At 40.5% G+C, this 14,951-nt stretch overlaps 1 protein-coding gene across 2 annotated transcripts; it reads left to right on the top strand.

Annotated features, from left to right (window-relative positions):
• The first annotated feature begins 3,401 nt into the window (after positions 1–3,401).
• SUMO1 (small ubiquitin like modifier 1) lies at positions 3,402–13,863 on the top strand. 2 transcript variants are annotated; one of them, XM_005144641.3, is made up of 5 exons: positions 3,402–3,525; positions 8,659–8,733; positions 10,043–10,120; positions 11,957–12,028; positions 12,986–13,863. In XM_005144641.3, the coding sequence occupies exons 1-5, from the start codon at positions 3,514–3,516 to the stop codon at positions 13,052–13,054; spliced, it is 306 nt and encodes a 101-aa protein (XP_005144698.1). In that variant the 5' UTR covers positions 3,402–3,513; the 3' UTR covers positions 13,055–13,863. The 2 variants fall into 2 exon arrangements, with proteins under 2 accessions (XP_005144698.1, XP_030900989.1); XM_031045129.2 differs by lacking the exon at positions 3,402–3,525 and having other exon boundaries at positions 8,629–8,733.
• The last annotated feature ends 1,088 nt before the right edge of the window (positions 13,864–14,951 follow it).

Genomic DNA, 14,951 nt, shown 5'->3' with positions numbered 1-14,951 from the left:
ATCCTGAGACCCCTGCCCATGATCAGAAGGGGCACTGCACAGGTGCAAAGGACCTTCTGGCTCATTATAATATGAAGCGGGGATAGATAATAAATATGTATAGGCGGATTGAGCAACCTCATGTCTATGTATACCTTAAGAGAATAAATGTAAAGGGAGAACAACCCTGAGGTGTGCATGCTTTGGAGGAGCTATCCCCGTGCACCTCAGCGCTGAATAAAAGCATACCTACTTTACAACTTTAACTGGTTGTGGAGTCTATCCGCACATCACACTGGGGCGCTGCATCCAGCCCGCTGCAGTGAAGGGGTTCAGCCGGCGCTCCCGGCCCTCTACTGCTCTAGTCTCACCCTTCAGGCTTGTTCTCAAGGCCTTGTCCGCAGTTCTTTATACAGATACAACTTTTTTCCATTAAGAATTAATTGCGTGTAAATACAGGTGTGTGAGTTTAAAAGCCTTGCTTCTTTAAGAGAAGTGCCAAATTACATGTATTTAAACAAGGAGTTTTAAAGCCTACTTATTTCCTCACTGTCCCCAGGATAGAGACATTGCTGTCTGGGGAAGGCAGAAGCGAGGGGTGTCCAAAGCCATCCGTTTGTGCCACCTACTGGCTTGGCGAAGAGCATCTTTGTGCGTGCTGCTGCCTCTGACCCACTTCTGTGCCTGCATATATGGGCCTTACTATGTAGCTGGAAAAGCTGTATGCCAGCAGGGTACAGCTGAAAAGCCTTTGCCATTATAACTTCACATTGAAGGTTACCCGCACTGAAAATACCGTTTTTCCTGTCTGCATTGAGAGGCTCCAAGCAATGCTTGGGCTAGATTTATATCAGGCATTCATTGCTGCATTTTATGCAACCATTCGTGTGAGTCAGCACGCCTTCATTTCCTCTCCTTGCTTCTCATGAAAGCAATAAGCCAATAGTCAGAGAAATCTGGGTATTCACATCGTTCTTAAGATTTTTTTTTTTAAAGTGAAAGACTTTGGTGCTTTAGATAACATAACCAACTTTTTGAAGTTCTAAAACCAGTAATATTCCCTAATAAATGATGTTCAACTAGAAAGAGAACTTCCAGGTTCCCCCTTGCTTTAAAGTATTGGTTCTGCTGTCTTAATGGGGGTACTGCTACTGTGAGGAGCAAATTTTAATCTTAGTTACTCTCTGATTTAGAACACTGTAGCCATCATGTTTGCTAGCACTGTGTGGTCTCAAGCTAATATACTTAGATATGAGATTGCAAGTTGTTCTTAAAATCCAGTTTTAAAAGAAATTTGTTTTTGATGGACTGGAGAGGTTTGCACAGACTACACCAAGCAGTAGTTTTGGGAAAACTACTAACAGCTCTTGACTCCTAAAGCATATATGCAGCTAACTGCAATTTGAAGGAGCAGAGGTTAACTTAATTGGCTTCAGGTGGCTGAGATTAGTTGCAGATGAGGAAATTAGAGAAGTTATAAAGCACCTTGGAATTAAGATTAAGGCAAGTAGTCTTGATGGTGCCTGTAGTAGCAAGGGTGGCTTTGGGCAAAAAAATTTGTGAAAGGTATGTTTAGTCTTGTTAAAACAGCATTTTTTTATGTTATATTTTGAGTATACTGTGTGTTGAGGTTTGGGTTGCCAAAGACAAGAAGTGGGAGTTTTTTTGATGTACTCCTATAGCTTTTGTGGGCTTAAAGGAACCCAGCTTTGTAGATGCTGTACAAATGTAGCTTGTATCTTGAAAAGGTAAGGCATCCACAACTAATAGCTTAGGAAAGGAGTAAAGGGAGGTGGTGATCCTGTTATTTGGTGTGTATGCAAATGTACAGGTACTTCAATTTACGTGTCAGCTTACAAAAATCGGTAAAACAAAGAATTACACTAGTATTTTGTGCCAGAGTCTGATACTTCAGGGTTATTGCAATAGGGCTACTCTCTACTCTTAAAACTGCTTTCTCTTGTGGTGGTTAAGACAAAGTAAGTATTTGTTGCTTTCTGTTCTTTAGCATCATGTGTTGCTGCATAGCCTGTGAATGGCTTATTTTAGTGCTTTGTGCAGTGTTATTAGCTCATAATGAGCTGTTATTGTGAAGTTGGCACGGTATTAAGATATTTGGCTTTTCTGCCTCCTAGGACTTGCCTGAGAATATTGTCTTAATATTCTGCAGCTCTTCATAGCATCTGTTTTGGTTTCTCTTCAAGTTTTGTTGCTTTTTTTTTATTTTTTCCCTTTCATTGTTAATTCGGAATTGTCTTAACAAGTGTGATTAAAACTGATTCCTATGACTTTAGGTACTGTGTAGTTTCACTGTGCGTCCCTTGGTGTAACTGTGTTCGTAACATGTCATTCAGCTAGTGAAATGCAGCAATATAGGCAGAGAGCTCAGGTGCTTTGGTGTTAGGTGTTGTTGCAAAAGAGCATAGCACCCACTGTTAGAGGGTCTGTAGAGGTGTGTGTGCTTTTCTTATAGAGGTTTCTTTCCCCAAAGATAGCTTGTAAGATAAAAAACTTATCTGGTAGCATTCCAGTAATAATCTTCTCTTTCAATGGGACTAGCTTCTGTTGATCCATTTATTTTTATAGTAATATTGTTATTTTATTATTCTCATGAGTGTTTTTTGTATTTCTGAGTCACTTAAAGCATGCACTTACTCCAGTAGTGATGCCATGCAGGAGTTGCCTTAGCTGTAGCAGAGGGGTGTTAACTGTAATCCAAACAGCTTTAGGTCTAAATGTAGTCTTTATAAGGTTACTTATAGATGTTGCTTCTTGTGCAAACCTTTTGTTGTGGTTTAACCTGGACATCTCTACCCAACTCTGCTGCGCCAATTCAAGTAGGACCTACTTTAGTATATTGCTAGAGGTTTGTGTAACTGCCTCCATGTATATTTGCTCAATACCATGTGTCTCCTACTACTTGCATTGCTGCAGTGATTAAAAACAATAAAACCTGTGCATGAACAGAAAAGTGAGGTTTGTTATTAAATGTATCCTTTAGTAAAACCCTTAGCAAGCCATTACAGGCAGGTGTAATGACAGTGACTTTTGCCGCAGCTCTGCTCTCTGCTCTCATCACGAAGCTTATGTGACAGGGCTTCTCCGAGGCAGAACAGAACGGCCGCGCAGACCCCTATTTCCAGTCATTCAGCCGGCTGTAACTAGCGGGGCTTACAAAAAACCCTATCTTCTTCACTTTGGGGCAGGCCATTCGGTGCATCTCCACGGCCGGGTCCTTGCAGGGCGCTTGCGCTCGCAGGCGCCGGGTCGGGCCGCGGGGTCTCCGGGTGCGCTTCCTCACCTCCGCCCGGGCAAGCGGCAGCCCCGGGTCCCGATGTGGGGGCTCCTCGAGGGGAAGCCGCTCTAACTCTGCTGGGCGGAGCGGGCGAGCCGAGCCGCACAGGAAGGGAAGTGAGCTCAGGCTCACCGGAAATCCCGCCCGCGCCGCGGCCTGTGTTTGCGCTGCGGGCAGAGAAAGGAGCAGAGCGCTTGCCGTGGCCCAGCCGAGCCTGCAGCACGTAACGGGGCCGAGCCATGTCGGACCAGGTACGAGTACCGCTCGCCCCGGCCGGCGGATCGCCGCGGTCCCGGGGTAGCTGCTGCTGGACGCGGGGAGGGGGCGCGGCGGCGGCAGGCTCCGCAGATTGAGGGGTGCGGGAGGAGCTGCCTGCGCTCCCCCACTCACCTTCCCCAGCCATAGCGGAGCAGCCCCGGCCTGGCCCCGCGCTCTGTGAGGGACGCCCTGGGGCGAGTGGAGTCGCGGCCGCCAGGGGGGCGCCGGGAGGAATGTTGCCCTCGGGGAATGTGTGTGTAGGGGGGTGCCGATCTCCGGCCTCGGCCAAACTCTGCCTGAAACCCGCCACCCCTCCTCCCTTTGCTTTAGTCCTCCTTTTCTCTTCGTTCAGGGTGCTTCGCGAGGAGCAAGGGGTGGGCTCCAAGACGGGGATACTCGGGGCCGGGGCTGGTGTCCGGCAGGAGCGCGGGCGGCTTCGCAGGGCTCCGGGCCGGGATCGCCGCCGGGGCAGTCCCGGCCCTGGAAACCCGGGAGTGAAGCGAGGGGTGAGCTGTGTTGCACAACGTTTGTTTCCTTTCGTTTTCCAATCCCCAGCTGCATGGTAGGATGCTCTTGCTCCGGAGCAGGCTTTGTGCTGGTTAGGCGAGACCTCCAGGTCCTCTGTTTGCCCTAGGAATGCAAAAGGAGGGGAGGAAAACCCAGACGTTCTTAGCTGAGCGTTGTTTCCCTAGAATAACCACGTTGCCCTTCACCGAGACTGTTCTGCCTTCAATCCTTGTATATCATTGTGTTCCTGTCAATTCTGACTTCTCAACAGGGACTTAAATAGTTCCTTGTACTGCAAGTTCCTGGCTTGTTTGGCATGGCATGCGTACAGCCGTTTGCTTACAAGTATTGCTGTAGGCTATGTGACCTGCTGGTGGGAAATGAAAACATCACTGCGTTTTTAATTTGTGTTCTGTTTTGCTTTATTTTTATATTGCCTTCATGTGGCAGTGTTTTCTAACTTTGTAATGACGGTTTGACTTCGGAAAAAATAATGTCAGTATCTACACATCTTTTCATGTAGTGCCGTGAAGTCAGAAATAGTACCGTTGCCAGCCAGGAAATTAAAAGTATGAAGAGACAAGGCTAAGCTTAGTACGTAGTGTCTGCTTTGAGGAATAGCCGTGATACATTATGACCGGAGAATAGAAACTATTGCTGTATATGCTGGTGGTCTTTCTCCCCGCCCCCCGCTTTCAAGCACAATGCAACTGGTGACGATGGTGCCTCTGCCTGTGAGAGTGCAGCGAGAAGCACAGCTGCTGCCTACACCCATTAGGACACGTTTCCAGTTAGTAAAATCTGTGAAAGTAGCTGCATAAAAAAAGAAAGCAAATTCTGAACTAGGTTTTATAGACCCATCTTCATGTGACCTGCTCTGTAGCTGTCTGCATTTGTGAACTAAGGCATGTTTTAACACATAGCAGTTTTCATTAGGTAATTCCTTCTCCAGGGAGGTTCAAAACACATACTTGTTCTTTGGGACTGCTTGAAGAATGTAAAATCCAATGTATGTTATAACCTTTTTTGGATACAGATCTTCAAGGGTTTTTAAGAACGACCTTGGTATCTTTTCTAATAGAGAAGCTAAATGTTGTTATGTCATTCACTTCTGGGGAACTGTACAACAACAGCTAAACAGGTGCTCAAGTAATAGAATAATGTAGGGTAATGTAGCACTGTAAAACTCATTCCTCAGTTCATCAATCCTATGGGAATAATTTGGTTACCAAAAATTGTGGAACGCTCATAGGGGTGTCTTTTTGGCCCTGGAACCAGAGGACATAATTTATCCTCAGTTACGACAATCTTTTGTTTGTCTTTTCAGTATAAATAGGGATGTGTGTTTGATCTAGTTACCTTGTTTCCAATAGGAAATTAACTTTTATGATAAGGAAAAATACTTGAAGGAAGGTCAGACTTAAAAAAAAAAAAGAAAATACCTGTATTCTTGATGGGATCTTACTAGCAACAAAAAAGATAGTTTTTCCCCTCCTTTCAAGGGTCTCTAGTTGGTTTTGATTTAATTGAATCTAGATGATGGTATTTTTATCTGTCAATAAGCAATGTTTTAGTTTCTGTGCACTTTTCCACTACTATAACAAATGTAACTGTATTTACTGTGTTAAGTGTGTTGCAGTCCTGTTCCTCTAGTAATTTTGGGGTTTGTTGTTTATTTTTTTAAAGCTTATCTAAAATGTGCTGAATACAGGGTGGTTTTTTTTTCAGGTTTGGATGTTATAGTTTGAGCACTTAAGAAAATTGGAGAACAAAATTTGCAATATACTACCTTACAGCATTTGTTTTGTGGCTTCGTTAGTTGCAATAGCAATACCAGTGTGTTTCATCTAAAATGTGCTTTTTAGGGTCATGAATTTAATGTTGATATACAAACACGTGAGTACTATGAGCCTCATTTTGTGCTATTTAGGAAAACTGTGGAATAGGGAGCCTTAAAAACTTAAAGCATCTAATGAAAAGTTAGAATGTGGGGTTCTGTGGTATTGCTGTTCTGTTTGTATGATAGTCCTTTTTCTTATATACTGTTTCATGTGATACCCTAAACATCATTTTTTTTCACCAGTTTTTTTCACAGTGAGCGTCAGTCTGGAGGCTTTGCTTGCAGATTGCTGATCCAGGATTTTGTTAGTGAATGCTTGTAGTTTAGTAACTGCAGTCTCCTTGCTTTCTTTGTTCTTAAGTGTTTTTGTGCTGGCTTTACCATTTGGCATTGAATGGCGTAGTATAGCTCACTGACAAAATGCAGGGAGCTGTTTCAGACTTGCTGGGTCTTGTTGTGGTCCAATTTCAAACATTTTGGCTTTTTATTTTTTTCTTTAAGTTTCAGTTATTGGGATTGTCAACATTGATTTGATCTTACTTTTCTTGAAATTACAGCTCAGATTTCACCTATTTCATGGGTGAGAGGTTGCTGGGGCTTTAAACAAGCATGTTTATGGTGTTACATTTCAAAACTCCAGATCCCTTTGCATTTTTCTACTGTTTGATCCTTTCTCTATGTGTGTTTAGTACTAGAGCCCTCCTTCCCTGCGGGTAGGAATCAAACGTCTTATGAGTCACTGCTTTCCACTCATGCTGGCCAGAGGCACTGTCATAGTAGCTGTGATGATTTGTAATACCTTGTACAAGATGATTTATTTTGGAAAGCTCTGTAGGTAGATCTGTTACAATGCACAGAACTCTATCAACTGCTACAGATGCCTCTACTCATGAGGTATGTTGTTATGCAACTTGGTTTTTATACAAAGTAAACTAAGACAGTGACTGATCTGAAATGTCATATAAAGGGACAGGATGTTCTTACAAGTTCTTTCAGTGATAGCAAAGCAGGAGATAGTTTTGAAGTTACAGACTTCAGATCTATAGATATTTGAATCTCCCCAGTTCCTAGAGGCTGCCCGTCCTGCATATAAAAATTAAAACTGTTGTTTGTGCAAGATATAAGAACAATTTGCAGATTCTTGGTTTTGTTTCTCCTTTTAGTCAGGAGTGGAAACTAGTGTATATTTTGTTCCTGCAAATAAGCCCAGGAGGCTGGAGTTTAGATATGTTAGAAAGGGAAAACTTTGGTGGGGAGCACAGCTGCTGTGCTGTGGAAGACTCACACTTCAAAAGTGACTTGCTTGGAGACCTGAGAGTGTTTGGTTTCTTGAAAGCTTGAGGTCAGTGGTTGGATTTGAGCTTAAAGGGTTATGAATCAGTTCCAGTAGTCCACATTGTGTCAGGTAGGTGTTTAAAAAAAAAAACAGTTTTGAAACCAGGGTTATCCATATAGAACTTCTGGGTCATCCTTTTTGTCATTGCAGAAACTGAATGGATCTGGCTTGAGGCAGTGAGTCAAACTGATACAAATAGCAGGCTCCTTCTTTTCTCCAGATGGATACTGATACAGATAAGGAAGGTGCTTGCAGGCTTTGCTCCTTGCCATTCCCTGAACTTTTTTTTAACATTTGAAGGAGTTGTGCATGTTTAATTTTTTTAAGGGGGAAGCGAATCTTGAAAAGACCTATCTGCCATTTTAATACAGATAGAGACATATATGGATGGACTTAATACAGAAAGCTAGTTTGTGGGTTTGGTGCTTGATCCTAAAGTTCAATCAAACAAAGAATATTTCTGTATACTTGGCAAACAGCCCCTTTAGGGCTGGGAAAACTTACGTGTGTTTTGCTTGTTTTGTCTACTGTGTTAAGCAGGAAGATATACAGGAAGATTTGAAGCATGATCAGCAGGGTATCCTTGTTTCTAATTACTTCACAAGATTTCATCAAGCACCATCTGGACCTGAGGCGGTGTCTGTGTAAAATTCCTTTGTGCTGCAGTAGAACATAACTGAGGCCTGATCCAGACTATATAGTGGCAGGCAAGGGATGGGGTTAGTAGTGCCTGATCTCTCACTTGTCTATCAGCAGCTGACACAAAAACTTTGATGTCCTTGATTCATGTCTTGCAGAGCAAACACTTAAACCATTTTGCTCGGCTGTAGTGCTCAATGAAGCAAGTGAATAAAACTTGTCTGTACAGTTAATTTTTATCCTGAAAAAAATATTAAAACGCTATAGTTCTTAGAACTGCAACTTTTAAGAATTGTGTTCTTAAAACAAACATGCTGAAAGGAAGCTGTTACTTAATGTTGTTGTGTTGCCATAGAAAAGATGGTGACAGACCATGCTTTTGAAAGTAGTGGCTGCTGTTGGCGCAATAGACTGAAAAATGTTTGGTTCACTCTCTTTACACTGACAGGGTGTCACAAATGCTTAGTCTCCTTGTGGTATTCTTTTATCTGTCAAATATCTGACCTTCTTGGTACACTTCCCGTATTTCTTTTTTGCAGTCTGCTTGTTGATTAGGAATTAGTGGTATAAGACCATGCTTATCATTTATGCATCTCTTATGTTCTTCACAGTGTTTCTCTTCCATCATTAAACAAACTTCACAGACAGGTAGCCTTTTCATAGTACTATGATGCTGTTGTTTTCACACAGAGAAAGAAAGAAAGTGCCTTCCATAATCTGAGTAATAAAGAGGATGACAGCTGTCATACTGTCCTGTGAAAATAACAAAGTTTTGAACTGATCTTTTAAATGTTTTTCTTTCAGGAAGCAAAACCTTCAGCTGAGGACTTGGGAGATAAGAAAGAAGGGGAATACATTAAACTCAAAGTCATTGGGCAGGTGAGTTTTTACATAATTACTTGTCAACATTTGTTGGAGATATGAGTTTTTGTGTTGTAGAAATGAATAAATGAAAGCTGGTGTTTTCAGTTCATTGTGGATCCTCCACTGCCATAAATTATTGATCAATTGCCAGTAAGGTGTGTTAGGGTACTCTCTGTGATAGTTTGGTTGTTTTGTGGGTTTTTTTGTTGTTTGTTTGGGTTTGTGATGTTTTGTTTTCTTAAAGCTTGAGTAATTTATCCTTATGACTCAGGATTTGGTCAATCTGATCACAGCCTTACAACAAGGGGACCTGATACACTGAGGCATTAATTTATCCAAGGGTATGAATGAAACATGTTGCAAAATTAATAAATGAAGGTCTTCAGAGTTCATGAAGTACACTAAGCATGAGGTCAGCTTTCTTGGACAAGGATAGGAAGGGGATTCTGTTTGATGTTGGCAGATGATAATGGTGGATTATAAATCTGAATTCGTGTGTTGGAATATGAAAGCTGAGATCCTTCTTGGACAGAAGTCCTTCTGTGCAAAGAGCGCTTATAGCTCATATGGCTTAACTCAGTATTGTTTATGGAGTATTAGCATGATCACTGTGCTGTTTTTACTGAAGACAGATGATTTCAAGTAGGACTAACTCAAACTAGCTTACCTGTTGCTGCTTTAATCAGCAATGATAACACGTTCAAAAGCTGAATGTGACCCACGTGATTTTTGCACAGAATGTCTTGCAGAGTGTTTTATCTGTAGCATTTTCACAGTTGTAGTTACTCGTATCTTATAGCTGGCAGTAAGGACTATAGAATGAGACCTGAGAATTCTCCTTAGGTTAATGGTGTGTTGCCAAGTCTGCCTCCATCCTAACTTTTTAGATAATTAATTGAATGAGGTTTGTATGTATTTTGAAGTGCAAGCTTTAACTTGTCTATTTTGGAATCTTCGAGCAGAAGTCCCCTGCATATGTATGTTTGTGTTTCATAAGTACATCAGCTGGGTAAAGATGGAAGCACAGACTGAACCATAAATGTTTTTTTGTACTTGTAAATCAAAAACCTCCACAGTGAGCCTAAGGCTATACTATGCCATCTGTTTTAAAATGGAGCTTTCTGTGGAAGTGCATGATGAATTTAGTGACTGATAAATCATCCTGGAGGTTCACGTTATGATGCACCGAGGTATACATGGTGATAGTTAAGCTGCATTTTGTGTTAATTTTACATAAGTTTTTCTTAATAGGAGTCTTAAAATCAGCATGGATAAAATAAGCAATTACTACAAAGAGAGTAACTTTTTTCTTTCCTGTTCTTAGGACAGCAGTGAAATTCACTTCAAGGTGAAAATGACAACACACCTCAAGAAACTCAAAGAATCATACTGTCAAAGACAGGTTTGTGAAACAATGCCACTGTCTTTAAAAGATCATTAAAAAGCCAAGCACTTTAGCTTTACTTTTCTCACTGTTTTTTCAAATAAAGACATTTGTTGAGACAGTCACGCTATTGTCTAGTTACCAGAAAAAAAGGTATCTGGCAGTACAAATACAATGGGTCTCCTCATTTCTTCTGACAAGTAAAGGTATTTCTATTTAAGATAGTTGTGAATTTTGTGGTAAGTTACTGTTTGAAAACATGTGGTGGCTGCTCAGAAGATGCAGAAGTTACATTTTAAAATGCCTGGGCATGCATTTATGTTTCCTGTAAAATCTCCCATCTCCAGGTGAAATTCCCCTAAAGCTGTAGAATACTGCAGTTCAGGATGAGAGCTGCTTTAGGCATTGTTACAGCCATTGATATGGTAATTGATTAACACTAGCTATTATGCCTGGAGTTAAATCTGCAAAATTAATTGTGAATGTAGGTAAATAGTAACTACTGTTATGGAACAAAATTAGATCTCCAGATTCAGTGAAGATATTGTGGATTCACTGCTGCTATTTCCAGGAGCTCTGGCCTCGTTTACCTCCAGCTTTGGGGATAGATACCTTGTGTGGCTTAAAAACTAATATTTTGGGAGTTTTAATACCTTAAGACAAGTTGAACTTTTCAGTGGAAGTCTTTTGTAGACAGGGTTATTTATTCTATGCTCTTGAAATAGGAGGAAAGAAAGGATTAAACACCAAGCATCTTTGTAGCAGAATCTAAATGATTAAAATTGTGATTAACTTGAAAAACTTGAAAACTTGAAGTACTTTCTTGGAAATAATGAATGCAGCGGTCTCACTGTCTGATGAATATGTGTATGTGTGGATTTCTTTTTTAAGAAAGAAATAATTGTTGGAATGAGCACAGGTGTATCTATCTCTGGGCTGAGTTCTGGAGAGACTGTGATTTCCTTCATGATGAGTAGTCAGTATGGTTTTTGGTATCAAGTAGCCTGTCTCTCATAAAGGAACCATGAACATGGCCAGAAGGGATTGTTGGAACAGTGTAAAGAGCTGTTGTTTCCTGTGAGTTTTTCTACCTAATTGTTTGCAACAGTGCTTCTGAGATCTAATTGATGCACAAGACTGGTAATATTCCACTTGCATTTGTTTTGCTCACAACCTGAAGGAGAAGAAAAAGATGACGTGTTTGCCTCATCTGTTGAGATGAAGTGTGATACTGTGCTGTAACACAGGCACACTGTACCACAGACATGCGGCAAGTTGGTTTACGGCTTGGATGCTCCTTTCTTCTTGCTTGAATCTCATTCTTTTTTCTCTCCCTCAGCTCTGCTCTTTCTTGTCCCCAGTGTAGAGCTTTTGCAGAACTGATAATTGCAGAGGTTTCTGTTCCTTCCTGTGGTGATAAAAGATTGGGAATGCAAGGATAGGAGTTGATGAAGTAAACATCATATTCCTCTTGTCTTAGAATCTTTAATAAGGCTGATGTGCAGTTCAGAAAAGACTGGGCCTTCATGTGTGATGTCTTGGAAGGGAGGGCGTAGTCAGTAATTATAAATAAACAAAGATGGTGGGGGGAAGCTAAGTAAAATTCCAAGTTGTTGAGATAGAACTCCAGTGAGACTTTGGAATAAACATGTATTTTAGCACTATCGTGCTCTTTGAGTCACTTTGTAGTTTACATGGTTGCAACAGAATAGCTGAGCTCTCTGTGTAACAGGAACTAACACTTTCTTTGACTTTCACATGTGTTGCTTTTATTAAAAATGTTTTTCTTGTAAATCCATACAAGTTTCAGTAAGTTTTGGGGTTTTTTTTCTTATACATCTGTTCCTTTTTTAGGGTGTTCCAATGAATTCACTCAGGTTCCTTTTCGAGGGTCAGAGAATTACTGATAATCATACCCCCAAGGAGGTGAGTTTCTTTCTAGAATATGTGCTACATAGTTCCCTGGGTAAACTAAATACCAAACTGCTCTGTTCTGCTAGACTGTTAACCAGAATTAAAGTGTTTCTTTAAATATAGCCAACTTTGTTGACTGTATTTAAATATATTCTGACTACATTTGTCTAACCTAGGATCTTTAATAAGACCAGTATGCAGTTGAGAAAGATTGGTTGGACCTTCATGTGTAACCTTGTCTCAGAAGGGAGGGTATAGTCACTGCATATCAGACAGAAAGGAAAAAAAAACTTAAGGGTTATTTCCCAGTTGTTGAGCTAGAACTTCATTGTGACTTTGGAATAAATATGCATTTAATTCACATTTATTAGATCAAAGTGTAAATAAACAGAAAACTGACTACTTCTGCTGTCTAGTGACTACCACCAATTGTTATGTCAAAGCAGGAAGAAACGCTTGTAATAATGACCTTCTGAAAAATTAAACTTGTGTACCTTGAAATTGAACAAGTTACCCTCTTCAAGAGAGCAGTCATAACCAGGCTTTGAGTTGCAAACTGTAGGTCTTAGCTGTTTTGTTGAGCTAGTTGTGTGCTATATATAATTCATGTGGCTGTACAGCTCATGCATTCACTGTGATGATGGTTATGTTCCTGTGCATCTGTTGCCTCCGAAGAAGGGGTTTAGAGAAATGTAAAGCTAGCCACTTCCAGGCTGATGTGTACTGTTCCACAAGTGGATTTAGACTTCATGATAAGGGTTTTTCTTTGACTGATATGTATAAGGCTGAAGGAAAAGGACTAAAATCATGAGTGTTGGCTAGTGAGATGGCAACTAAAATTTTTTTCACCTCTTTGAGTTATGAGGGAACAGAGGAACAAACCATTGTATAACATGTGTAGGACCTGCTCTGAATTCAGTATACCAGTTTTATAACAATTATATGCTGTTTTTTTTTCTGTTCTTGCAGCTGGGGATGGAGGAGGAAGATGTGATTGAAGTTTATCAGGAACAGACGGGGGGTCACTCAACAATTTAGATCCTTCTGTTTGTTTTCTCCCCCCTTAATCCTTTTTTATTTTTAAATAATAGTTCTTTTGTAATGTGGTGTTCAACACTGAATTGAAACTGGCACCCCATCTCTGGGAGTTTATTTTCAAGCGTCTGGTATTTTGAATTCTCGTGCTCATTATACACTATTGTTTCTGTTTTCATTGTGCTGAACTTCTGTGATCCGACTGCAGCCTTGCTCCCCTCTTCCCTTCTGCCTTCCCCTTTAGAAATACATGTACACACATGCATTTGTATGTTCACTAGGTTCGTGCATTTCAGGCACGAAGGCTGTAAGATCTGCCAGGTGGGCGAGTGTTCTTAATGACTTCCATATCTGCCCTGAAGTTTTGATGTGTGACTGTTTCACTCCTGGACTATAACTTTCAGTGCGAGATGAAGTTTTTCAGAGAACTAAACTGTGGAGAAATTGTGTATCCATAACTCAGAGCTATTTTGCATAAATTGTGCTGATGGCCCAATGACGAAGATTATCAAGTTGGAAATGGAAAAGCTAGAACTGTTGTCATCTGTACCTTGCTCCAGAGATGGCTTTGCTGAAGACATAAAAATGAAAACCCTAACGATTCTTAAATCTTGCCAGAAGAGCCCAGAAGCATTTTAACTTCATATAGCAATTAGTACACGCAGGTATTCGTGCAGGAATGTTCGCAGCAGACAACTGGTGTTACTTTGACACTCTTGTTTGTACCTTTTGGCCTGGGACGTGGGTTTTGAATGGACATTGTCTGTACCAGCTTCATTTAAAATAAACAAGAAAAACAATTTTATAAACAACTTGTATTTTCTTTTCAAGTGTTTGGAAATGAGCCAAATGCTAGGAAGTTATAATTAGGGCATGCTTTTCCAGTAACTATATGCTGAAGCCAGGGAAAATATGTGCCCTTTAAATATACCTCATTAAAAAAAAACCCTAACAACCTAACACCTTTTTTCTGCTTGCCCCAGTGAAATATTTTATCTGCTTGGTTTGCAGGTGACTATTTGAGACTACTATCTGTGTGTTTTTCTTGTTAGAGAATATTCACATACAGCTATGTAGAACTTCGTGCACAAAAACTGAAAATGTAGCTTAGAAGAAATTAGGAGATGGTTTTTAACGTTTACATTTCATATGATCATGGTACCATTAATCTCTCTGTGTCTGTGATGGATGACGAGTTACAGTTCATCAGGCATCAAGAGGGTTGATTTCATGTTTTGGCTAGTTGCAGGTTCTAAATGGTCAGTTTAAGAACATGTTACTGGTTACAAAAGCTGAGATGGGAGGTTGTGGGCAGAGTAGTGTGGGGAGAAGAATTCTGCACTGCCCCTGCTTCAGCTTTTCTGCAGCTAAATAGGATTCATGTATGGCTTGGTAAACCAAGTTCACTATGAATGCCAACTTCATTTAAAGATGCATTTTAGTGCTGGCATACTTGGAAGAAATTGCATATTTTGAATGATTACCTTTTGCTGGAAAGCTAGAAATGCATTTTCTTTCATGCTTGTGGTTTGTGTCCTCTTTCTGATTTAGTAATACTTTTGTACACATAATTGCACTAAGCAATTTTTTTAAAGATTAAAATTTTTGTTTACAAAATATCAGAATATGGGGTTTTATTGAAGTATTTTGATGTAATTCAATTCTTAGGGGGAAGAGGGATTTATACTGGGATGTAGAACAACATGACTTCTTTGCCCTTTTTTCCAGTATTCTTTTAGAATAGTAAATACAACTGCTTCAGAATACCAGAAATAAAACAGCCTTGTGATTCCTATCAGTTCATCTTCTAATCTTCAGTTATATAATGCTCTTGGTAAACAAATTCCCATTATTGCCCTTTTGCAAATTAGGACCTGAGGCTCAGGGGATGGTAGTTTAC

This window comes from Melopsittacus undulatus, chromosome 8, assembly GCF_012275295.1.
Source record: "Melopsittacus undulatus isolate bMelUnd1 chromosome 8, bMelUnd1.mat.Z, whole genome shotgun sequence".
In the NCBI taxonomy this organism is placed as follows: domain Eukaryota; kingdom Metazoa; phylum Chordata; class Aves; order Psittaciformes; family Psittaculidae; genus Melopsittacus; species Melopsittacus undulatus.
This window is presented reverse-complemented; position numbering and strand designations above follow the sequence as displayed.

Excerpts from the sequence above, each read along its gene's own strand:
- SUMO1 (XM_031045129.2), top strand. The coding sequence starts at position 8,644 with ATGTTTTTCTTTCAGGAAGCAAAACCTTCAGCTGAGGACTTGGGAGAT. Across the intron at positions 8,734-10,042 it reads AACTCAAAGTCATTGGGCAG|GACAGCAGTGAAATTCACTT; the intron begins GTGAGTTTTTAC and ends TCCTGTTCTTAG. Across the intron at positions 12,029-12,985 it reads ATAATCATACCCCCAAGGAG|CTGGGGATGGAGGAGGAAGA; the intron begins GTGAGTTTCTTT and ends CTGTTCTTGCAG.